The sequence below is a fragment of the Oncorhynchus mykiss genome, chromosome 24, assembly GCF_013265735.2.
Source record: "Oncorhynchus mykiss isolate Arlee chromosome 24, USDA_OmykA_1.1, whole genome shotgun sequence".
NCBI classification, from domain to species: domain Eukaryota; kingdom Metazoa; phylum Chordata; class Actinopteri; order Salmoniformes; family Salmonidae; genus Oncorhynchus; species Oncorhynchus mykiss.
Window position 1 is genome coordinate 15950410 of NC_048588.1, and position 26323 is coordinate 15976732.

Genomic DNA, 26323 nt, shown 5'->3' on the forward strand with positions numbered 1-26323 from the left:
AGGGCTATCTTCTGTATACCATCCCTACCTTGTCACAACACAACTAATTGGCCCAAATGCATTAAGGAAAGAAATTCCCCAAAATAATTTTTGTTAATGCTAATTGATAATTTTACATTTTTGTTAACCTGTTAATTGATATGCATTCCAGTTGACTATCTCATGAAGGTGGTTGAGAGAATGCCAAGAGTGAGCAAATGTGTCAAGGCAAAGGGTGGCTACTTTGAAGATTCTCAAAAATAAAATATATTTTACTTTGTTTAACACATTTTTTGGTTACTACATGATTCCATATTTGTTATTTCATAGTTTTGTCTTCACTGTTATTCTGCAATGTAGAAAATAGTAAAAATAAAGAAAAACCCTGGAATGAGTAAGTCTCTAAACTTGACTGGTACAGTACATACAGGTCAGAACTCACTTAACTACCAACGGCATCCTGCAGCACTGCTGACAGGGGAACTGAAAAAGCTAGCACTTAATGGTGTGCGTGTGTCGGTGTGTGTGATTGTAAACAGAACGGCGATACACCCCCCAGGACGCCCTTCAGATGGAGGGAAGAACTCTCCCCGGAAAGGAACGGAACAGGGCCGGTCAGCCTGGCAGACACTCCCACATGACCCCTTAGCCAGCAGGGGAGGAAACAGTCTGGACCAGACACACTGTCCAGACCAGACACACACAGAGAGAGACAGTGGCAGAGAAAGAGGGACAGACAGAGAGCGAGAGAGCGCAGGAGAAAGAGCATGTGAGCCACAATAAGCAGTATATACAGTCAACAATCTTCATATGGTGATATTTGGGAGTAAATGTCCTGGTTGTTCAGGTAACTTTACATTTCTAATGTAAAAAAAAACAACCTAACTATTCCCTTCCTAATCAGCCCACAATGTCTTACACACGGCTGGCAAGAACATGCCTCCTTTAATCAAAGTTACCACTATTCAACCACATGTTCAACAGCTAGCTAATTAATCAACATCTTTAGAGGCCAACAGTTCTCTGTTCAGCTTCCAAACACAGCCCAAAGTAAAGACTGGTATTTTTGTAACTACTTTTAAAATGTATTCGATAACTCATTCCAGTCTTTAAAATATCCTCGATTGAAATGGAGCATGGTAACTTTATCATTATCATCCAATAACAATGGTGGTTACATTTAAATAACTGGTAGCAACCTCAAGAGCACTTTCATCACTTACTTTCCCTCTTATATATTAAAATGTAATTGCATACACACAATAAAAAAATAAAAATGCTCCAATAGTCAACAAATCTCTTGGTTTTATTTTGACAACATAGGCTACAGTAACACAACCATCTATATCCTTCTCATAACACAAAGACACCCCATATAATGACAGAACTCATTCAAGCTCTAAATATATAAGGGTGATAAATATAAATATATAAGGGTGATAAATTGTTGTGGCCTTAGTGGCCTGTGTTCTAGTGGAAGTGGCGGTACTGTAGCAAGGCTGCTTGGCTCTCTGTTGGCTCTCTGACAGGCCAGTGACTCAGATCATGAGAAGTGTCACCTTTTAATTTCCTCACCGTGGGGGAAAGAAAAACAAACACAGATGGTGACACGTCTCAGCCGATCCCTGAACCTACGCTGCCCTATACAGAGACATCAGATGGGTTCACCAGAAGAGGAAAACACACAAAAGCTAGTCTGATAGAGTGAGTTAAAGACAGTAGGCTACAGTACCACAACATTGAGGTTCAACAAACACTTAGCTAATGCAACTCACACTCAGGCTACAACAGGGAGTGAGAAACACACAGGGGCTTAGTAACTATAATGGAGGCCTGTCTTTTTCTATGAAGTAACCCAGAGTAACGAGACAAGGTAACAAGTTGAAAAAGTAAAAGCTGTTCTACTGAGAAACACAGTGGCATATGTGTGTGGCACTACAGGTTGAAGCCACAGTATTTCTCTCAACCCATATAGAAGGATGAAACAGTCTATTTACTCTATTACAACATTATCAGCGAAATCCCAAGGATAAGGGGTTTAGTGGTTGGAGATGGAGATGGAGCTATAAATCAATCTGGCACAGTGGTCTAAGGCACCGCATCGCAGTGAACCTACAGACGTATCACAACCGGCCGTTATTGGAGTCCCATAGGGCGGAGCACAATTGGCCCAGCGTCGTCCGGGTTTCGGGAGGGTTTGGCCACGGTAGGTCGTCATTGTAAATAAGAATTTGTTCTTAACGGACTTAACAAGTTTAATTTTAATACTAAATTAGTACCCACAACCAACCGCTGCAACAGTTACATAATCCTTCACCTTGTGTATTTTTGGTTCCCAGCTGACTAGAAAATACAGAGAGCACACATTTTTTACAGAGATACAGAGAGTACACGTCTTGTTCAATTGCTGTGTGGTTTTACTCTGAGATCTCCGTTATTGACTCAACCCGAGGTAGGCAGCCGGCTGGGCCTCGAACCGCGAAGAGGAAAAACACACAACTACAGTAAAACGCTGACCTGGCTGCCATACACACACGTACACACTTAATATTGACACTACTAAAATTATATGTAATGCTACAAGCTTATACTTCACACTTTTACTCATTTACATTTTCTAAACTGTTACCATTTATTTACTTTCAGGATTTGAACTTGAACATCCTCAGTTGTAGGTTAATGTAAATGTGGTATTTTTGGATTTGTCATTCTCAGAGGAAATGGTTACTCTCCAAATGTGACATTTCTTAAGCCAATAAACACAAGTGTGTTAACTTGAGAAACATAGAAACATAATACACCTTTTCAAAGCTCCCTATTTTAATTTAATTGACATCCCTTTCGGTCTCAGTGAGACAGCAGAATCATAAAACACCACCTACTGTGAATGTATTCAGATACATTAGGGGTCTAGGGGAAACATGTACATTGATAGCAACAAAACATAAATCCTCCTTTAGGGTCTCTTCAGTTCCACACGGTGTATAACATCAGACAAAACCTGCCTAAGCAAAATAATACATTCATTACTGATTCTTCTCTTTAAACAACACTACAATAAATCAAGGCAAATTCACACCGGTAAAAATATAAAATGAAAATGAAACACAAAACACAGTTACTAAACTAGCCAACATATTGTGTCTTTAAAGTGGAACTCATGAGGGGAATGTTTTTCAGTGGAAAGGAAGTGACCATTCATAAAAAGGAAGGCAGGAGGAATTAGAGCCGTCCCAGCCCATTCTGTTGGGATAGATTCCTATCAAGGCAAAACTATGAGCCAGTCAAGCTTTACACGGCTTTTCATCGCTCTCTCAGCGGAGTGGAATAAGGCCTGACAGGCATGAAAGAGCCAGGCCAGCTCTCTGCCAAGAGGAACTCTGAGAACACAGTGCCACAAAGAGGATAGCACCGGTACTACACGCTGAGAGACACCATGCTGCAAGTCTGAAGTTTTAGATTATTTTTTTTTACATTACATGTTACAATAAGTTAAAAAGGAAGACTTTTCAGTTATGATTACGAACCGGAAAGATATCTAATCACATTTTATTTGTCACGTGTCGTAGATAACAGGTGTCAAACTGTTATCTTATGGGTCCTTTTTCAACAACGCAGAGTTAAAGATAAAAATGTGATAAAATATATAAAAAGTGAATAAATAAATACCATTAAAAGACATGGCTATAATGTATATAGGGAGTAGAAAATAACATGGCTATATACAGGGAGAACCAGTACCGAGTCGATGTGCAGAAGGTAATTGATGTCACTATGTACTGTACATATAAAGTGGGGTAAAGTGACTACAACAGGATAGATAGACAACATAATAGATGGACAGTAGCAGCAGTCTGTGTGTGCGTGTGTGTGTGTGTGCGTGCGTGCGTGCGTGTTCGCATAGTCAGTGCAAGAGCGTCAATACAGATAGTCCGGGTAGTGTTTTGATTAGCTATTTCAAATCAAAATGTTATTGGTCACATACACATATTTATCAGATGTTATTGCAGGTGTAGAGAAATGCGTGTGTTCCTAGCGTCAACAGTGCAGTATCTAGCAATACACAAATCTAAAAGGAAAATAATGGAATTAAGAAATATATTAATATTAGGACGAACAATGTTGGAGTGGCATTGACTAAATACCGTAGAATAGAATACAGTATATACATATGAGATGAGTAAAGCAGTATGTAAACATTACTAAACTGACCGCTGTTCCATTATTAAAGTGGCCAGTGATTCTATATCTATGTATATAGGGCAGCAGCCACTAAGGTGAAGGGTTGAGTAGCCGGGTGGTAGCCGGCTAGTGATGGCTACCGATTTTGTTTAGAAGTATTATGGCTTGGGGGTAGAAGCTGTTCAGGGTCCTGTTCATTTCAGACTTGGTAATGCTTGCCGTGCGGTAGCAGAGATAACAGTCTCCTTCGGTAGTGGCCTCTCCACCCACTACCTATAACAGTCTGTGGCTTGGGTGGCTGGAGCCTCTGTAGTGTCTTGCGGTTGGATGCCAAGCAGTTGCCAAACCAAGTAGTGATGCAGCCAGTCAAGATGCTCTTGATGGTGCAGCTGTAGAACTTTGAGGATCTGAGGGCCCATGCCCTTAATGATGTGGACACCAAGGAACTTGACGCTATCAACCTGCTCCACTACAGCCCTGTCGATGTGAATGGGGCGTGCTTAGCCCTCTGTTTTCTGTCGTCCCCGATCAGCTCCTTTGTCTTACTGACGTTGAGGAAGAGGTTGTTGTCCTGGCACCACACGGCCAGGTCTCTGACCTCCTCTCCACAGGTTGCCACAACGTCTTCGGTGACCCGGCCTACCACCATTGTCATCTGCAAACCTAATGATGGTGTTGGAGTTGTGTGCGGCCACGCAGTTGTGGGTGAACAGGACGTACAGCAGGGGGAAAAGAACGAATCCCTGAGGGGCACCTGTGTTGAGGGTCAGCGTGGCGGAATTATTTTTATTTCACCTTAATTTAACTAGGCAAGTCACTTAAGAACAAATTCTTCTTTTCAATGACGGCCTAGGAACAGTGGGTTAACTGCCATGTTCAGGGGTAGAACGACAGATTTGTACCTTGTTGGATGTGTTGCTGCCTACACTTACCACCTTGGGGCGGCCAGTCGGGGACTCCAGGATAAAGTTGGTGTTCAGCCCCAGGGACCTTAGCTTAGGGATGAGCTTTGAGGGCACTATGGTCTTGAACGCTGAGCTGTAGTCAATGAACAGCATTCTCACGTAGGTGTTCATTTTATCCAATTGGGAAAGAGCCGTGTGTAGTGCAATAGAAATTGCGGAATCTGTGGATCTGTTGGTGCGGTATGAGAATTGGTGTGGCTCCAGGGTGTCTGGGATGATGGTGTTGATGTGACCAGCATTTCAATGCATTTCATGGCTACAAATGCGAGTGCTTTGAGGCGGTACTCATTTAGGCAGGTTACCTTGGCATTCAGGGTCACAGAGACTATGGTGGTCTGCTTGAAACATGTAGGTATTACAGACGGTGAGGGAGAGTTTGAAAATGTCAGTGAAGACTACACTGCCTTTGCTTCCATTAATGGACAGACTAATCTTTCAATAGGATTTTATTGGTCACATACACATGGTTAGCAGATGTGATTGCTAGTGTAGCGAAATGCTTATGCTTCTAGATCCGACAGTGCAGCAGTATCTAACAGGTAATATCTAACAATTCCACAACAAAACCTAATATGTAACAACTTCCACAACAGAACCTAATACACACAATCTAGTAAAGGGAAGGGATAAGAATATATAAGTATAAAAAATATGGATGAGCAGTGACAGAGCGGCTAAGATGCAATAGATAGTGAAGGATACAGTATACACATATGAGATGAGTAATGCGAGATATGTAAACATTCTTAAAGTGGCCAATGATATCAAGTCTGTAGGTAGGCAGCCACCACTCTGTTAAACAGCCACCACTAGCACAATCTGATGGCCTTGAGATAAAAGCTGTTTTACAGCTTTTTTGTTCTGCTGGCATTGAGCAGGAGAGTGCTGAGAACACACCCTTGTGTAGCCCCAGTGTTCAGGCTCAGCGGAGAAGAGATGTTGTTTCCTACCTTCACCTGGGGACAGCCCGTCAGGAAGTCCAGGACCCAGTAGCACAGGGAGGGGTCGAGACCCAGGGTCTCAAGCTTAATGATGAGTTTAGAGGGCATTTATGGTGTTGAACGCTGAGCTGTAGTCAATGAACAGCATTCTTACATAGGTATTCCTCTTATCCAGATGGGATAGGGCAGTGTGATTGCAATAGCGTCGTCTGTGGACTTATTGGGGCGGTAAGCAAATTGAAGAGGGTCTAGGGTGACAGGTAGGATGGAGGTGATATGGTCCTTGACTAGTCTCTCAAAGCACTTCATGATGACAGAAGTGGTGGCTACGGGGCGAGTCATTTAATCCAGTTCCCTTAGCTTTCTTGGGAACGGGAACAAAGGTGGCCATTCTCGAAGCATGTGGGGACAGCAGAGTGGGATAGGGATTGGTTGAATATGTCCATAAACACACCAGCCAGATGGTCTGCGCACGCTCTGAGGACGGCAGCCTTGCGATGGTTAACACGTTTGAATGTTTCTCACGTTGGCCACGGAGAAGGAGAGCCCACAGTCTCTGGTAGTGGGCCACCGCGGTGGCACTGTACTGTCCTCAAAGCGTGCAAAGAAGTTGTTTAATTTGTTTGGAAGCACTGGGTTGATGTCCGCGACGGGGATGGTTTTATTTTTGTAATCCGTGATTGTCTGTAGACCCTGCCACATACGTCTCGTGTTTGAGACATTGAATTGCGACTGCACTTTGTCTCTATACTGATACTTTGCTTGTTTGATTGCCCTACAGAGGGAATAACTACACTGTTTGTATTCGGCCATATTTCCACTCGCCTTGCAATGATTAAATGCGGTGGTACGTGCTTTCAGTTTTGCGCAAATGCTGCCATCAAGTCACGTTTTCTGGTTAGGGAAGATTTTAATAGTCACAGTGAGTACAACATCTCCTATGCACTCGCTCACCAAGTCAACGTATACGTCAATGTTATTATCTGAGGATACCCGGACCATATCCCAGTCCACGTGATCGAAGCAATCTTGAAGTGTGGAATCCGATTAGTCAGACCAGCGTTGGATAGACCTAAACACGGGCGCTTCTGCAACAAGATGGAGTCATGGTCAGATTTGCCAAAAGGAGGGCGGGGGAGGGCCTTGTATGCATCGCGGAAGTTAGAGTAGCAATGGTGGAGCGTGTTACTCGCTCGTGTACAGCAATCGATATGCTTATAGAATTTAGGTAGCCTTGTTCTCAAATTAGCTTTATTCAAATCCCTAGCTACAATAAATGCTGCCTCAGGGTATATGGTTCCAGTTTGCATAAAGTCCCTGTGAAGTTCCTTATTGGCCGTCTTGGTATCCGCTTGTTGGCGGATGCACACGGCTGTGACGATAACCGAGGATAGTTATCTTGTGAGATAATACGGTCGGCATTTGATTGTGAGGAATTCTAGGTCAGGTGAACAAGAGGACTTGAGTTCCTGTATGTTGTTACAATTACACCATGAGTCGTTAATCATGAAACATACACCCCAGCCCTTCTTCTTACCGGAGAGATGTTGATTCCTGTCGGTGCGATGCACTGAAAATCCTGTTGGCTGTATGGACTCCGACAACATGTCCCCAGTTACTCTGTGTCACAGAAACATGGCTATGTTACAATCCCGGATATCTCTTTGGAAAGCAACTCGACCTTATTTCGTCTACTTTGTTAACTAGGGACTGGACATTAGCTAGTAATATACTCGGAAGCGGTGGGTGGTGTGAGCGCATTCGAAGCCTCACTAGAAATCCCCCCCGGCACCCTCTCCTCTGGCAACGTTGTTTTGGGTTGGCCTCTGGAATCATTTCAAATACCCTGGGAGGTACAGACAAAGGATCCGCTTTGGGTAAGTCGTATTATTGGTCGTAGTGCTGTTTGTGCTGATAAGTTGACGTCTCTCTGATATCCAATAGTTCTTCCCGGTTGTATGAAATAACACAATGATTTCTGGGCTAATAATGTAAGTAAAAATACATATAAAAACAAAATACTGCACAGTGTCCTAAGGACTAGATGCAAAGCTGCCATCTCTATCGGCGCCATCTTGCAGGGATGATTCAGATGGTGAAATGTGCAGATAGTAGAAGCAACTGTATGACCTCCATCACTTATGGTGTAAACCACATCTTACTTCATCTATCACTTTACAACGTTTAAAATGTCACTATGCTGAGGTGACTGATATTCATCTCCAGTGTATGTGCCTGCCTTCCTGTGTGTGTGCGTGTGTGTTAGAGGTCGTATAGGCCACTGGGGGGAGCACACAATCAAACTTCATGTTTTACGAACGGTGAAGAAAGTCAGTGTGTCCTGCACTTCAAAGTGAGCGTTTAAAAATCTCTCATTTTAGAACCTCTCGGACAAGCCCTGGGTCAGAGGGTCAAGCCGTAAACGTGTCACGCCTCGCTAGCGTGACGTTAGTTAGTTACCAACCACTCCGAGGTAATGCCTGTATCCAAAATGGCACCCTTATCCGTTTATAGTGCACTACTTCTGACCAGGGCCCATAGGGCTAGGGATCTGGTCAAAAGTAATGCACTATAAAGAGAAAAGGGTGCCATTTGGGACACACAGCAAATGCTATCATCGTACAACTGGCGTCCGTTACACGCTGACTGTGTTTTGGCCGGAGGACGATGACTAACAGAAAAGGGTGTTGTGAAGGATTAAAGAACCCTGAAAATCCAAACAAGCTCTGTGTTGGCTTGTAATAGCACAGAGGAAGTAACTATTTTCAACAGTGAATTAACAGTTTCCCCTTGAACCTTGTTTTGCCCTGCGCTGCGGCCTCAATGTGGGCCAGAAACCAGATGACTAGCTGACTGTTGGATCCACAATGAACCACCAAGCCAGCTATACAGGCCACCAGGAGAAATCAGCATCCCCACTAACAGACGAACAGTCAAGTGTTGATGTTTCATGACTTGGACTGTTTGACCCCAGCTGCAAACACATGGGCGCATGCACAAACACACACAGATGCGAGTGGACACACACACACACACGGACAGTGAGGGGACACACACACACTCAATGAACCACGGGAGTGGACACACACTTCACTAATCTCTATTATCTATATTTTTCTGCATTTTGCTCCTGTTGAATGGAATAGTAGTGGATTCAGTACAGCAGAACTTCTCCTTCAACTCTAGGAGTGTTTGGACTGAAATGTGTCTGACATTGACAGAAGCACAGCAGAGCGAGGCCATTCTTGTCTACAGTCAGACACTGACCCCAAATCAACCAGACTCAATGACCACAGACAACTAGTCTACTAAAACCATATACACACCAGTTTAAAACAAACACATTGGTTTACAGTACATGAAACATCTACTCCAACAATCAAATATGTACAGTATCATTGATGTCTAAGCATTTGAGCAACAGAGCACTCTTGCAGCACTCGTGAGCTACTTTAGAAAAGTAAGCTAAGCTATACGACTGATGTGCGAATAGAAGTTTACAACGATTGTCAAACAGTCCTTCACATTGTTACATGGCCATTATTAGGGACAATAAAATTAGGGACATTATTAGGGACAATACAATTAGGGACATTAGGGAGAATAAAATAAGAATTTGTTTTTAACTGTCTTGCCTAGTTAAATAAAGGTTAAATAAAAATAAATAAAACAATGGGTGCACTGAATTAGAGCTCTGCTCCCTGACCCGAGACAGTTATACATGGGGTTAGAGCCGGGTTGGGCCTGCTTTTCATCAATAACTAAGCAAATTGGGCCTGGGTAGGGCCTGAACGTTGCGGGCATGAGTAGGGCTCGGGCTTAAAATTCATGCCCATGCAGGGTGTCATGTAAAAATCTTCCCAGCGTGAAATAGTTTCCAATCGTTCTGATTGTGGCGTCATGTTGTAATATTTCTCACGGCGTGAAAATGTTCCCACAAACTCAGCCATCCACAGAAAGCGATGCATGTGCAATTAATCAAGCTGGAAGAAATATTACAGTATGACCTCACAATCACAACACAAATCAGAATGATTGGAAACTATTTCACGCTGGGAAGATGTTTTACATGACACAGGGCTCTTAACTGAATACACATCAGGTCATCCATCCACTGGCAAAGGTCAAAGGTCGAGGGTTAAAACAGGACTTAAGGAGAATAAATAGCAGGATTCCATATTTAAACAGAGAGAGAGGGAGAGAAAAAAGCCCAATTGTAGCCTTCTATTTTTAAAGTGGCCTGGCAGCTCTGAAGGATGTGTACTTTTCCTAGTTCCTTCCCCAAAATCAATGTGTTGTCACAGGGGACAATCAGAGGGCAGCTGTTGTGGCTAGCCTGACTGATTCATTACCCATGTTTCTGACGCCCAGATTCAACACCAAGAAACAACCTGTTCACAAAACAGACAGAACACAAGCAAAGTTTTTTGGGGTCCGCGCAAACAGGATAAATCATCTAGCCTCATCACTCGGAAACAGACTAAAATGACAAGATCGGCGTTGTAAAGCAACACAACAGGATGCTGCCAAATCATTCTGAAACTCATGCAACAAACTTCAGACTGATGGGAAAACAATTACAGTCAAGGTCACTGAGTCAAAATGCAAGCCAAGATCTACCGCTCAGATTTTGACTTAAACATTGAGAACTTTAAAACGTAAGCCTATGAAACATTAAACAAGTAAAAACAGTTACAGTGCCTTGCGAAAGTATTCGGCCCCCTTGAACTTTGCGACCTTTTGCCACATTTCAGGCTTCAAACAAAGATATAAAACTGTATTTTTTTGTGAAGAATCAACAACAAGTGGGACACAATCATGAAGTGGAACGACATTTATTGGATATTTCAAACTTTTTTAACAAATCAAAAACTGAAAAATTGGGCGTGCAAAATTATTCAGCCCCTTTACTTTCAGTGCAGCAAACTCTCTCCAGAAGTTCAGTGAGGATCTCTGAATGATCCAATGTTGACCTAAATGACTAATGATGATAAATACAATCCACCTGTGTGTAATCAAGTCTCCGTATAAATGCACCTGCACTGTGATAGTCTCAGAGGTCCGTTAAAAGCGCAGAGAGCATCATGAAGAACAAGGAACACACCAGGCAGGTCCGAGATACTGTTGTGAAGAAGTTTAAAGCCGGATTTGCATACAAAAAGATTTCCCAAGCTTTAAACATCCCAAGGAGCACTGTGCAAGCGATAATATTGAAATGGAAGGAGTATCAGACCACTGCAAATCTACCAAGACCTGGCCGTCCCTCTAAACTTTCAGCTCATACAAGGAGAAGACTGATCAGAGATGCAGCCAAGAGGCCCATGATCACTCTGGATGAACTGCAGAGATCTACAGCTGAGGTGGGAGACTCTGTCCATAGGACAACAATCAGTCGTATATTGCACAAATCTGGCCTTTTATGGAAGAGTGGCAAGAAGAAAGCCATCTCTTAAAGATATCCATAAAAAGTGTTGTTTAAAGTTTGCCACAAGCCACCTGGGAGACACACCAAACATGTGGAAGAAGGTGCTCTGGTCAGATGAAACCAAAATTGAACTGTTTGGCAACAATGCAAAACGTTATGTTTGGCGTAAAAGCAACACAGCTCATCACTCTGAACACACCATCCCCACTGTCAAACATGGTGGTGGCAGCATCATGGTTTGTGCCTGCTTTTCTTCAGCAGGGACAGGGAAGATGGTTAAAATTGATGGGAAGATGGATGGAGCCAAATACAGGACCATTCTGGAAGAAAACCTGATGGAGTCTGCAAAATACCTGAGACTAGGACGGAGATTTGTCTTCCAACAAGACAATGATCCAAAACATAAAGCAAAATCTACAATGGAATGGTTCAAAAATAAACATATCCAGGTGTTAGAATGGCCAAGTCAAAGTCCAGACTTGAATCCAATCGAAAATCTGTGGAAAGAACTGAAAACTGCTGTTCACAAATGCTCTCCATCCAACCTCACTGAGCTCGAGCTGTTTTGCAAGGAGGAATGGGAAAAAATTTCAGTCTCTCGATGTGCAAAACTGATAGAGACATACCCCAAGCGACTTACAGCTGTAATCGCAGCAAAAGGTGGCGCTACAAAGTATTAACTTAAAGTTTGAAATATCCAATAAATGTCGTTCCACTTCATGATTGTGTCCCACTTGTTGTTGATTCTTCACAAAAAAATACAGTTTTATATCTTTGTTTGAAGCCTGAAATGTGGCAAAAGGTCGCAAAGTTCAAGGGGGCCGAATACTTTCGCAAGGCACTGTATGTAGCATTTAGGTTTGTGCAGTAGGCTATAGGCCCAATACATTATATCACTGCAACTCATGTGAAACTCATGTACCGATTAATTTCGTTACTCCTATAACCAGAGAAATATTCCTCGGTATTAAGACAAGCTGCTAATAATAACGCAAGCTTATGGGAACACTTGGATACAGTCATTCATTACAGCTGCAGTGCTGGTTGTAGAGTGAGTGGAAGTAGAGAGAACATGCATTTTATGGCTTATAAAAGTGTTGAACAAAATATTGACAGAGCAGACGTCATGATCTCCCCCCCCACACACACATACACACACACCATACAGAGAAAACCCAGCCCCCAGAGTCCTGGCTAACTTTATCACAGCCTCCCGAGGTCAATAAAAATGAACAGATACGCTATAAATAACGAAGTCGTGAAGACCGATTGCTCAAACACTAGTATTTTTGTCTTTCTTCACGCTGTAACATTTATATAGCCATCTGCCACCCCTTGGGGGGCAGCATGCACGTGCACACGCACACATACACAGGTATCAGTGAAGAGACTGATACCTAATTGTTGACAGGAGTGATTTGTGAGTCTCTTGCTTCTCTCTCCCTCCAATGCTGCTAAACTCCCTCTTTTACTTCCTCTGTCCCTCCTCTTTCTCCTTCCTCTCTTTCCATCTCCTTCTCTCCACTTTATCTCTCTAGATCCTGCACGAGACAAGTGGCGGCAGTACATTCCTTGGGCTTGACGTCACTCTGGCTTGAACGTCCTTCTAACATTGTTTAAGTGATCTGCCAGTGGTCATTAATACAGAGGCTGGGAGAGAGAAGCCACACAAACAGAGTAGTGGGTAGGTGAGTATGACTAGTGAGTAGGACTAGAGGACCAAAGGGTGAGGTTCAGGGGCTGGCAACAGGCTAGGAAGGGAGAGGGGAATTCAGGGCACCACGGCTGAAGAGAGTGGGAGAGAGGGGAGAGATGGATGACTGAAGCCCTGACAGTGAGAGGCAGGGAGGGAGGGCAAACTGAGAAGTTCTGCAAACAGCATCGACCCTGAACTGTGATTTTTCTCTGTGAACTTGCTGATGAGTATATGTCGACAGGTGTGTGTTTGCGTATGAGTGGGTGTGTGTGCCAGCCAGGCGGCTCTAGGGGTGTTTGACCAACAGGACCAAGGCTGTAACAGACAGGTCATAGTCCCCAGGAGAACAAGGTCTACTCAGGTGACAGCCAGTCAGCGGTTGTTGTCACTTACTGGAAATGGAGCCGCCGCTGTCTGAAGAGCTGTGTGCTGCCACACCCACCATCAGCTCTAGCCACACGTTGAGTATTGTGGGGTTTTATGTACTGTGTAATAGAAGGGCATGAGGGAGATGTTGCTCTGTGCTTGGTGCGTGTGCATCTGTGTGCCCTCTATCCTTACCGTGTAGTGGGGACCCCGAGGGGCTGCTGGAGAGCCCGGGGATGGGGCTGCATCTCCCTCCTCCAGCCTGCTTGCTGTTCAGTTCATTCTCTATCTCCTCAAGCCCTGCACTCTTCTGGAAGCGAGACATGCGGTTGACCACGCGGGGGGACATGTGTGTGCGGGCGCAGGGCGCGCCACCATAGGGGTTGATGGGAAAGACGTGGGAGGTGCCACGCAGTGTGCTGATCACCACCCAGCGACTGTCCTGGCTGAAACAGATGTCCTGGACCTGGGGAAGGAGAGGCGGGGGGGAGCGAGAGAGAGCGAGGGAAGGAGTGGTGGAGAGAGAGAGGGAAGGTGGAGAGAGATAGCGTTTTAGATAGAGAATGCTGATCAGCTAGTCATACAGTAACACAATGTATAAGTAGAAAGGCTGTTGACCATAGAGCAAAAAATGGCATTTCTCCATACAAAACCTTAACGTTCTCAAATAGATGTTGAACTGACCAGTGAACAGAAAATATAAGATGGGTTGTTGAGGGTTTGGTGGTAATGTATTTTTAGGCCTTTGGTAAAGACAGCCCAACAGTCTGTCTGTCTGCAGAAGACAATGAAGGTCTTTCTCTCAGTCTGTGGCCTCTAGAGCTACACACACAGCCTGCTCACAGAGGACACACTCCAACAGATAGTTGTGTAGATGCTATATCAGACATGCTACAGAGACGAGAGACCGAGATAGAGCAACAGAGAGAGAGACAGAGACAGAGAGAGATGGAAAGCTGGAAAGAGGAAGACAGAGGGAGAGAGGGACAGACAGTATGCATCATCAGAAAAAAGATATGGTGTATATCTTCCACTGTGAGAGCTGTCTACCTGTGTGTTTCATCTGTGGTCCTGGCACAGGTTGGCTGGGTAATTGTCCTCAGCAATGACAGTTAATGAGGCATCCTGCACATACCAGACACAAACCAGTTCCTATAAAAAGCTAAGGATGGAGGGGTAGTTTCACCTGAGCGCTGCCTAGATGGGGAGGGGTTACATTCTTGATCTGGATAATATCATCCTCTCCTCATATTTTGTAGGAGACAAACTCTCCAACAACAGCAGGAAGTAGGGTGAAGTCTCTCAGACCAGAAGTGTGTGTATGGGTGAGATGAGCAGACTTGTTGTGGTAGAGAGGAGTCGCAGTGGAGATGATGTCACACACAGACAGACGTGTTCAAAGTGTCTCATCTCTATCAGTAACACTGATAAGTCAGATTAGAGCTACTGTCACTTAGCAGGAACTACAATGGAATGACAGGAATCCTGAGAGAGAGATTATCTGCAAATACTTAAACTATTTGCACATATGACATTTGAAATGTCTTTATTATTTTGGAACTTCTGTGAGTGTAATGTTTACTGTTAATTGTTATTGTTTATTTCACTTTTGTTTATTATCTACTTCACTTGCTTTGTCATATGTTGGTATATGTTGGCGGCAGGTAACCTAGTGGTTAGAGCGTTGGACAAGTAACTGAAAGGTTGCAAGATTAAATCCCCGAGCCAACGAGGTAAAAATCTGTCGTTCTGCCCCTGAACAAGGCAGTTAACCCACTGTTCCTAGGCCGTCATTGAAAATAAGAATGTGTTCTTAAATGACTTGCCTAGTTAAATTAAAGGTCAAATAAAATATATGTTTCCCATGCCAATAAAGCCCTGAAATTGAAATTGAATGGAATTGAATTGTGAGAGAGAGAAAGTAGAGAGAGAGAAAAGTTGGAAGGAACAAACCCCAAAAGAGGGGAAAACAATGGAAAGCTAAAAACAAAACAGACACCCAGAGCAAGAAGAAAAGTGACCAGACAAAACACCCTGACCTGCCTGGTCATTGAGTGTACTCCAGTTTAAACTAGTATCAAACCTCCTAGCGCCCTATTACTGAGAAACGCTCCTGTTGCTATCAGAGCCATGCCTGTTTACCTGAGCTGACTCTGGGTCAGTGTTGGGAGTGTGTTTGGTGAGTCGGAGCGAGCCCAGCCCAGTCAGTCAGCCCAGCCAGATAAGAGCTGTGTCCACCCACCTGGCTACAGCACCATTATCACTTACGGCTTTGTTTGCTATGTAGGAGATAACCTCTGTGCCCAACAGCCTGCTCTCTCTCTCTGCTGCAATCTCTACAGTGTTTACAACAGCAGGATCAAAGCTAGTAACACACAGCCAGGCAGCAGGACCTGCCGTTATAAGTCACACATTAACCAGCCCATTACAATCATCTAGACGCCAAATCTGTGTATGTGTGTGTGTGTGTGTGGAGGAGTTTGCGTGGGCGTGTGTAGATGTATGTATGTGTGTGTGTTCGCGCGCAAGGTCGAAGCAAAGCTTAGTGCTCTGGTCCAAACATGACACTAGCTGGACAGGCAGCTAGGACCCAAGCTCTCCACAGATAAATATTAGTTCTACTAAAGCAAATAGAACATCACAAGTTACCAACTAAACACACTTCTGGCCCCGGAACGGCTGCTAAGCTAAACATATGAGAGTACATTAACAAGAGAAGAAATATCCATAGAAAGACTAAATGGGGCAAAAATACCAACAAAAATACAAGTATCCTACACACCAATAGACCTACATATGAAATAGTTTAACCTCCAAACTCCACTGAGCACCTGTGATACTGGAGTCATGGCCTGACTGGAGAGAACACACTAGGGTAACTAGTGGGGGGACTAATCCTACAACTCGGATTGCCTGAAGTGCTGCTTCTGTGAACTGTGATTCTATATAACAGGCCGGCATGCTGAAGAGGGAGAATACAGGATGCTGCGACCCTTGACTTGGGTCCAATAAATCTCCTTACACGCCACTGAGACTGTCCATGTGTGCACGTGCATGCGTGTGAGTGACAGAGTGTGTGTGCGCCATAAGCGAGGCCTCAGCCGACATAGTGGCAGCAGCAGCGTGCCACAACTTCAGAGGGAGAGCTTAAAATGGTGGCCATTCCTCAAATGAGGCTCTGCACAACCTCACAATGCGATTAGTCGGGAAGAGGGGAGGAAAGTGTCATGTCAAAAGGGGCTCATCCCTCCTAACATCTCACAATATTAGATTTTCACCAGAGAGACAGAGAGAGAGAAAGCACTGTTAGCTAGGGACAAGAAGAAAAAAATGCAGCCGCCTTTATTGAATGAGGCATAGTGAATGTTGTTTGAAACTCGCCATGCCCTATTTGTCTTACAAATTGTCTCAGCTTTTGAAAATGTGTTTGCTTTGGACGGGGATGAATTGATTGGCTGGAAGCCTGTGATTCCACAGCTGTGAGGAATCTGGTGCCGCAGTCAAGTGAGAGGCAATGAGGCCTTGCTTGTTTCTAAATCATCCTTCACATCATTTACAGAGCTCCCTGGGTCACACCGCACCCTGTTCGGGTTCTTATCCACTCACACGCAAGCAAGCACGCATGCACACAAAACACTCAACTCACATCATCTAGCCTAATAGTGTTTTATCCTTTCTAACAATGTCATGAGGAAATTACGTTTCAGCTTTAGTGGTCACACACTAGTTTCAGGAAACTAGGCGTAAATTGTCAAAATTACTAGCCTAGTTGGTTTAGCAAGGGAAAATCGCTAGCCATGATCTGCTGTGATAATGGATGGGCTGGACATGCCGAGAGATGACTTTGGATTGGTCTGCCATGTAGCATGCTTCTGCCTATAACAAAGGGCTGCTCAGTATGTGTAGGTAATCCTTTCTAAGGCAACGTTTTTGAAAGATATCATGAAGAACTGTGTTGCTCTCCACATTTTGGAGGAAGATTTTGAAATCAGTGGAATGTCCAGTGGAAGCAGAGTATGATAGATAAAGAAATGGACAAAATTCTGGCATTTGATTGCAAATATGCAGAAGGAGTCGAGAAAAGAACACACAGAAAGCTGTTTTACATCTTCAAACTAAGGGCAACCATGCCATCCATGACAGAGAGGGAGAAGTGTTCATCCATGTATAGGGGTAACAGAGTCTAGCTAGATACATTTTCAAATATTCTAATTTTGTCAGAAAGTCTTTAAAGTGGACTATTAGCTATCTAGCTAACGTTAGCTGGCTGGCTCGCTAGCTAACGTGTATGATCTGTGTAATAATATTATTCGTATCTCAGAGCCATTTGCATTGCAAGTTATAGCCTAACGTTAGCTAGCTAGGTAACATTGAACCTAGTTGGTTAGCTACCTGCAGATTCATGCAGGGTAGTAACGTTATGAGTTGGGATTATGGTTCATTGTTTAGCTAGCTAGTTACATGTCTTAACGAAATACCCCACTATGTAAGTAACCATTTCACTGTACTGTTTACACCTTCTGTATCCTGTGCACACTCACACGTAAGCTATTTTCTGTAAATCTGTAATTAGTGTGCCATTAACGTTTAAATAATTGTGTTTCAGTTCATTTTCCTGTAATAATGAATAAAAATATGCTAAAGTAATATGATATGGTCATTATTTGAACTTGGGTTCTAGCTTGTTGGCTAGCTAGCTACCATTACGTTAGCTAGCTAGCCAACAAGCTAGAACCGAACCAAAAAGAAAGATGCTTTCAGTTGCCTGGTATGCTAGATTGAGATATACTAAATACATTTTTCAATGGATGGGTTTGTTGGTGTTAAAACACACCAGTTATGCTATTTTGGACCACCAGGCTGTTGATGTCATGCATGTGAATCCTTAAAGTGATGGGTGAGGCTAAGGCTTAAGAGGGTGTGAATGATGCTGAATGGGTGTAGACAAAGAAGAGCTGTCCACTAAGTGTACCAAAATATTCAAGGACAATTTTCTCAAAAGTGGGGTAACAAGTTTAACAAACTCCGAGTCTCTACTTTTATCCAATCTAAAAAATAAAAAACATTTTACTACACAAGACCAAGTCTAGCCGGTCCGTCACATGCACACCGTTTCCCCTGTGTACTACTGGAACCAGTGAGGCCATGCTACAGATCTGTGTCTGATCAGAGCCATAAAAACGACTCTTCCTTTCAGCTGTACAGTCTGATGAAGCCCAGTGTTGTCTATTTGACAGTGTTTAGACACAACACAGGCAGACATACAGTACAGAGGATCAAAGGCTTGGTTTAGATGCTATTGCCAGAGTGCACTCAGTAAACAGCTAGGGGTGGATCTGTTCAGAAACCATCTCAATGTTAAATTACTAAAACGTTTATTATTTACAGGGGATAAGTATGCCAAAATCAAACGATTTCAGAGCTGTCAGTGAGTGCATGATGAATATTAGGTGTGTATACACAGTAGGTGTGTGTATGCGTTACCTTGGCCTCAGTCTCTCCGCGGTGCAGTGTGTAGAGGTGGTGGACAGCAGACTGGTTGGAGGCCCAGGGGTGTGTGAGGACATGGAACACATGGAAGTCATGGCCCAGGGTGTCTGCAGTCACCAGCAGCATACCTGGAGACAGAGCCACAACATGGACTTTAACACACACACACTGTAATACATAACCATTGGTAGAGCACTATTCTTCATGTCCAAGAATTATTTCAGGAGGATTTAGTATATTGCGCATAACAGTTTAATTTCCAACAGTCATAAAAATCAGCTCCAAACCCAGTATGAAATATTTCAGAATATTATCCAGACCAGTACTGTACTGGCCAATACAGAGATGAAATGTTCTGTAGAAATCACAAATGTCAGTCGTTGATATTTATTAGTACACATACAAAGCAATAGAATAGAAACCTTTCAGTCAAAAACTGGGCATATGTATTTAGTTAATGAAACGTTTGAACCACGTAGAATCATTTGCAAATAAATTCATGAAAAATCCTACAATGTGATTTTCTGGATTTTTTTTCTCATTTTGTCTGTCATAGTTGAAGTGTACCTATGATGAAAATTACAGGCCTCTCTCATCTTTTTAAGTGGGAGAACTTGCACAATTGGTGGCTGACTAAATACTTTTTTGCACCACTGTACGTGCCACCATGCTGGTACAAACAAACAAACCACCCTATTAAAAATACAGACCAGATATCGTTGGTCACTGTTGGAAAACGCTTGCTTATACCCCACATTATAATTTGTTCTCCAGTCACAACCATAGCCTTATAACTATGTCTTTTTCTAGGGACTGGGAGGAGTGTGTGTCCGTGTTCTAACACACGACCACAGCCCAGTTCATGTGTAACCTCCGATGACAGGTCCATTCATTTCTAGACGTTTTATTTGAAGTTTGTCAAACTGCAGAAAGTATATGTCTTTACTGTAAACAACACACTCAACAAACCACACCAGAACAAGTCCAGAACCCAGGCAGCGCAGGACAGAGCCTTCACATTTCTAGCAAAAACATTAAAGTGCAATAACTCAAAATGTTAGCCCTTCAGCAGAAACTAAAAAGTGTGTGATCTGAGAAATTGTGCTGAATGTTTTACTTCTAAGCCTCCAAATCCGAAGCCTCACAGCCATAATTTAACAGGAGAATCATTTGTGATTTTCCTTCGCTGGACATTTTCTGCGGAGGTTGAAATAAGTTTGTAATTAGTAGGCCGTCTTTATTGGGTGGTAAAAGAGGAGGATGGAAGGGGACGAGATTAAAATAATCCAGTGACAGATGCAAGAGGGATGAAGAAGAAAAAGGAATGTCGGCTAGATGCGCTCACACACACTGCTTTTAGACCTCACAGATTGCTTCCCAAATGGCATCCTATTTCCTATAGAGTGCCCAACTTTGACTAGGGCCCAATGAATAGGGTGCCATTCAAGATGGAGCCAGTTTCCACCTTTGTCCAACAGCAGCCATGTAATAGGGCAAGGTACAGAGGTGAGGAGAAGAGACACAGTAAGAGTGATGGGATTCGAAGAGAAGGGGTCAAAGTGGGGGATATTGGAAGGAAAGAAAAAACAGAAAACCAGAGCAGGCATTAGACGGTGGTTTAGCTATTTATGCTGTATCAAAACTAAAGACCAAACCAAACCTGGAAGCGCAGGGCCTTGGGTCTTAGCATAAACTAAACCCACGCCCCAAATGAGGTGCCAAGCCACAAGAACCCTTTGCGTCAACTGGGAATACATGGAAAAGAAGGGCCTTCTAATTATAGAGTCTGGAAACGGAAGTGAAGGGTGATTAGGAGTTAAGGCGCTGTGCTCTGTTTATCTGGGAGCTTCCTCTCTCCCTCACCCAGCCACCCTCTTCTCCCTCCTTTCTTCTTCTGCCTCCATGGCCCAAGCCGCCCAGCGCGTCGCCCTCCCTCCCTCCCTGGCTGGCTCGCCACAGGCTTTGACAAATGAGGCTTGGAGAGGCTGGCCAGGACATGACTTCTTGCTGATGGTACACTCTGTACACTCGGCCAGTGTGGAAGCGCCCAGGGTTGGGGCTTTTGTGGCCTTGTTGAAATACAGGCCCTCGCCGAGAGGCGTCAGTCGGTTTCGCCGCGGGAAGCCCAAATTAAAAAGCAGTGTTCCTAGTCGGCGGTGTGAGAGCAGCCTGCTGCCGCTGGAAACCAGAATCTGTTGGAGCTCAGTCTGACACGTCCTATTTATAAACACCTCAACCTCCCCATTCTCTGGGCATCAGTGTTATTTACAACATTCTGTATGAAAACGGGCTGCCTGTCCTGGCATACACAAACACACAGCAACTGGTCGGAGAGAGAACCTTTAACTTGCCATGTGTATGAGACGTGCGTCTGCGTGGAAGGGCGCTGCCTGGCTGCGAGTGAGCGCGTTATAAAAGAATTTCCAGAAATATCATCTCCCCCTTTCACGCTCCCTCTTCGTTGGAAAGAAGGACTGTGCCCCAAAACTTCTCGTATTGTTTTGCTGCAGCCTTTCTGTCACGTCACAAAAAGTATAAACAGAAAACATCTGCTCAATCCCATTAATAGTGCAAGGACGTTTCATTTCCAAAGTGGCTGGGGCTCTTTTTTTCTGGACAAAAGCAGATGAGGAGAGAGACAGAGGGCAGTCAGTGATGATGTCTCCCACTTGGCAGCACAAAGGGCTGCAACAAAACTAGTTCCCTTTCTAATTAACAACACTTGGCTCCAGAACCTTTGAAAACGGGGAAATGTCAAATTATAACCATGTGGAGCTAGAAAACGTTAAGAAGAGAGAGGACACTGGGGAATCGGGTCTGGTCGGCTCTGGTGTAGGAGATGAATACACTTCTGAGCAAATGAGCAAAACACTCAAATGAGAGAGTATCCATCATATGGAGTCTTTGTCTTCAGGGCAGGCGGTGGGGCTGGTTATGAGAGACGGCCAGGCAGTGTGTGTGTGTACGTGTGTGTGCATTTGTCTGTGTATGTGTGTATTTGTGTGTGACTAAGTATGTGTGTGGTGTGTCAGTTAATGACTGTGTGTGGGTTTGTCAGTGTATGTGTGTACTGTGTGCCCGTGTGTGGCGGTCTCTCTCGGCTGCGTCCGTGCTGGGCTTTTCAAGGTGTTTATGATAGCGGTGGAAAACACACAGGGGTGCAGTAAAAACTAAAGTGGGCCCCGGCATGACAGACTGACATCAAAGCTGCACACTCAGACCAGACCGGCCAGAACTCACTGGGTCCTGAGGCCAGCCTCCCTACAGCCCTCCCTCCATTTCTGTCTCTACCTCTCCCTCTCTCTCCCTCACCGCCCCATATCAAGATAACCAGGATAGGGGGTGGAGGGGGATGGGAGGCTAATACTCACCCAAAGGGTCACCATGCGGTCAATAAGTTGTCAATGTTTTACAGGCGAAAAGTGAAATCTTCTGAAGCTTAACCTGTTCAATTCCATTATAGTCAATTGGGCCCTTTTTTAATGAACTCTTTCACTGAGCCTGTTGCTGTTCATGTTGTATTGAGTGGCACAGGGCTTGGCATCATGACTGGGCTATGAATCACACTAAAGCTCGATGGAGGGATGAAGGGATAGTGGCATGAAGGAAAGGGATGGAGGGATTGGCTGAGTGTCTCCAAATGAAACACCGTCTCTGCCCTCCGTGACCACTGGGATGACCAGTGCAGATTCCATCAGGCTGACGGGAAAGGTGGAGGGAGGAACATGGTGAGAAGGCTGGCACTCACCACCACTGGGAATGCCTTATGTAGTCGGGTAAGGAGATTTATTTGTGTTGTGTACTAGGAAGGGGTATTGTCTGTGTTCCAAATGCACCCTATTCCTAACATAGTGCACTACGTTTGACCAGAGCCCAGGGAATGAAATTGGAAAAATATAATTTTGCATAAGACTTGAGAGGCTATCGCTTGCTGAGTTTAGAGCTCTGACAGAAGATACTATTGTTGAACATTGTGATTGTTTTTAATGTAGCTATTGTATTGTTCTCTTGTGTGGACTACTTCCTGCCGACCTCTTGCAAGGTCCCCCTGGCAAAAGGTTTCTAACCTTAAAGTTCCGTTCCTGGGTAAATAAAGGTAAAAATAAATATTAGTGCACTATCCAGGCTGTATCACAACAGGCTGTGACTGGGAGTCCCTTAGGGCGGAGCACAATTAGCCCAGCGTTGTCCAGGTTTGGCCGGGGTAGGCGTCATTGTAAATAATAATTTGTTCTTAACTGACTTGCCTAGTTAAATAAAGGTTTAATAAAAATAGGGAATAGGGTGCCATTTGAGATGCACAGAGTCGACCAGAGGAGATGAGACCAGAGCATGGCACAGTGCGACACTGCTGTGGCCACTCTGGCTTGGACTGGTTTCTCCAACACTCTTAACTCCATCAACCACATCCATAATCCAACCAATAGGCGGAGGAGGGAGGGAGAGAGGGAGGGAGAAAGAGAGAGGGAGGGAGGGAGAGAGGGAGTGAGAAAGAGAGGGAGAAAGGGAGGGAGGAAAATAGTTATGGTTCATTTGATCTACGGTGGAGTGAAACAGAGGAGTGTGTTTCTTTCTGCTTCCCAGCCAGACCACCAGCGAGCTGTGCAGCTCTCCCTCTCTCTCAGATAGGAATAGATTGAAAATGGCTGACTAACCATCGCCAACAGGCTGCAATTAGCTTAATATTAAGATGGTTGACTCTTTCTTCCTGTTCTTTACAAGGTGAAACCTGCCGCTTTCAAGTCACACCGACTCACAGAGGGAGGAGTGTGCCGCCCGCGGTCAAGTTCATGAAGCGTGGCGGGGGCAGAAGTGAGATGTTGGAGTTAGCCAGCATACCAAATGGAACCTAACTCCCTATATAGTGCACTTCTTTTGACCAGGATTTTGGTCAAAAGTAGTGCATTATGTAGGGAATAATGTGCTATTTGAGCCAAATCCTTATACCGCCAGACCACTCTGTTCAACTAAAAGAACTCAAACTAGCGCCACAATTATGGAATGCTTGCATATCACACTTTCCTCCACAAATGAAGAGACGTTAGCGCCTTCTGTTAGTGTGCTGAATGCACTGCAAATTCAATCATTCTCAATCCATCGTCAGCGCATGGAACATTTACATCTTTGTACTCCCCTTCTCCAGCCTAAATGAAACGTTTGCACCTTCTTTCTACCACAAACACAAAATATTCCTAAATCCATCATGACTAAACCTCACTTCATGGTTCATTAATAACCCTATGGGCCCTGGTCTGAAGTGGTGCACTATGTAGGGAATAGGGTGTCATTTGGGGGACACACTTATTATTTTATTCCTGCCTCTCTCATGGTTTGGGTCAAAACAGGCAGACAGATAAAACACATTCTCCCAGCAGCTAAGAGCAGGCAATAACAGCAGCCTTTTGTTGTCATGTTTAAAAGCCCCAAACAAATTGGTCAGACTCTGCAGATAAAGAGAGGGGGACTGTGGAGGGAGGGACGGACAGAGTACTGATGAGAAGCTTTAATCAGTTTCTCTGCAAACAGACAGCGGGCTGTAATCTCTAACCTCCATTTAAATGTTGTCTTTTATTTCTCAGAGTGTTTCTGTTAACTAATGAATCCCCTCAAACATTCGCTACCGCAGATAAGGTGTCACGCTGGTCTGTGGTGCCTGCCGGTGACGGAAGGGGGTTTGGAAGGAAGAGGCTCTTCGAACAATTTGTGTCTTTGTTTAATGGATCTTGTGAACACAGCACCAAATACAGTATGTCCACAAAGTGGACTTAAATTCTGTGAAACATAAAGCCCCAAATCAAATCAGAGTGGACAGATCAGAACCTCCCCACCACACTATAAAAAGTTCCACAGCGTTGCGTATTGTTGTGTGTGTGGGTTGTGGATGACTCAACAGCAGAGCCTGAGGTGCCTGGACTGTGTGGGATGGGGGGGTTTGGAGCGGGGTCTGAAGTCTCCACTGAGACCTTGAGCAAGGCTGGTCTCTGGCCTAGCCAGCCCGCTCTCTTTTCCCCTCTCTCTTTTCCTCTCCATCTCTATTTCTCTTTCTTTTGCGCTTCCTCTCTCTGATCTCCTTGAGGTTTTATAGCCCAGGTCTGAGGCCCTGACTTCCCAAGACGGTGCAGATGCTTTTTACTACCTAGTATGGAAACACCATAAAAATAGCTGCAGTGGGCAGGCAGACAGGCAGGCAGAAGAGCAGTCAGGCGTGCAGGCGGACAGGCAGGCGAGCAGGCGGCTAGGCAGGCGAGCAGGCAGAAGAGTAGGCAGAAGAGTAGGCGAGCAGGCAGAAGAGTAGGCAGAAGAGTAGGCAGAAGAGTAGGCAGACAGACAGGCAGACAGACAGGCAGGCAGACAGGCAGGCAGACAGGCAGACAGACAGGCAGACAGACAGGCAGACAGACAGGCAGACAGACAGACAGGCAGGCAGACAGGCAGGCAGACAGGCAGGCAGACAGGCAGGCAGACGAGCAGGCAGACGAGCAGGCAGACGAGCAGGCAGACGAGCAGGCAGACGAGCAGGCAGACGAGCAGGCAGACGAGCAGGCAGACGAGCAGGCAGACGAGCAGGCAGACAAGCAGGCAGACAAGCAGGCAGACAAGCAGGCAGACAGGCAGCGGTGGTTTTACAGCGTCTTGGACAAACAGTAGGAGAGCGTCAGCGAGGCCGACGTCCAACTGGCCATACAGATGACTGCACTAAAGGGAGGTCGACGTCCAACTGGCCATACAGATGACTGCACTAAAGGGAGGTCGACGTCCAACTGGCCATACAGATGACTGCACTAAAGGGAGGTCGACGTCCAACTGGCCATACAGATGACTGCACTAAAGGGAGGCCGACGTCCAACTGGCCATACAGATGACTGCACTAAAGGGAGGTCGACGTCCAACTGGCCATACAGATGACTGCACTAAAGGGAGGCCGACGTCCAACTGGCCATACAGATGACTGCACTAAAGGGAGGTCGACGTCCAACTGGCCATACAGATGACTGCACTAAAGGGAGGCCGACGTCCAACTGGCCATACAGATGACTGCACTAAAGGGAGGTCAAAGTCCAACTGGCCATACAGATGACTGCACTAAAGAGAGGTCAAAGTCCAACTGGCCATACAGATGACTGCACTAAAGGGAGGCCGAGGATAGGACTGTTGGCTCTGCAAATGTATCAAGCACTTAAGACTACACTGTACAATGTACTACACACTGTACACACACACTACAAACTGTACACACACACACACACACACTAAACACTGTACACACACCATATACAGA

At 44.7% G+C, this 26323-nt stretch overlaps 1 protein-coding gene across 7 annotated transcripts in view; it reads right to left on the reverse strand.

The window, feature by feature from the left end:
* LOC110503843 (breast carcinoma-amplified sequence 3) overlaps nt 1-26323 on the reverse strand; it is a 350355-nt gene that overhangs the window by 272090 nt on the left and 51942 nt on the right. For all 7 annotated transcript variants that reach the window (XM_036961229.1, XM_036961230.1, XM_021582400.2 and 4 more), the window contains exons 14-15: nt 19039-19172; nt 13750-14020 (exon numbers count right to left, since the gene is read on the reverse strand). In XM_036961229.1, coding sequence (XP_036817124.1) covers nt 13750-14020; nt 19039-19172 — 405 coding nt within the window. The remainder of the gene's footprint in view (nt 1-13749; nt 14021-19038; nt 19173-26323) is intronic.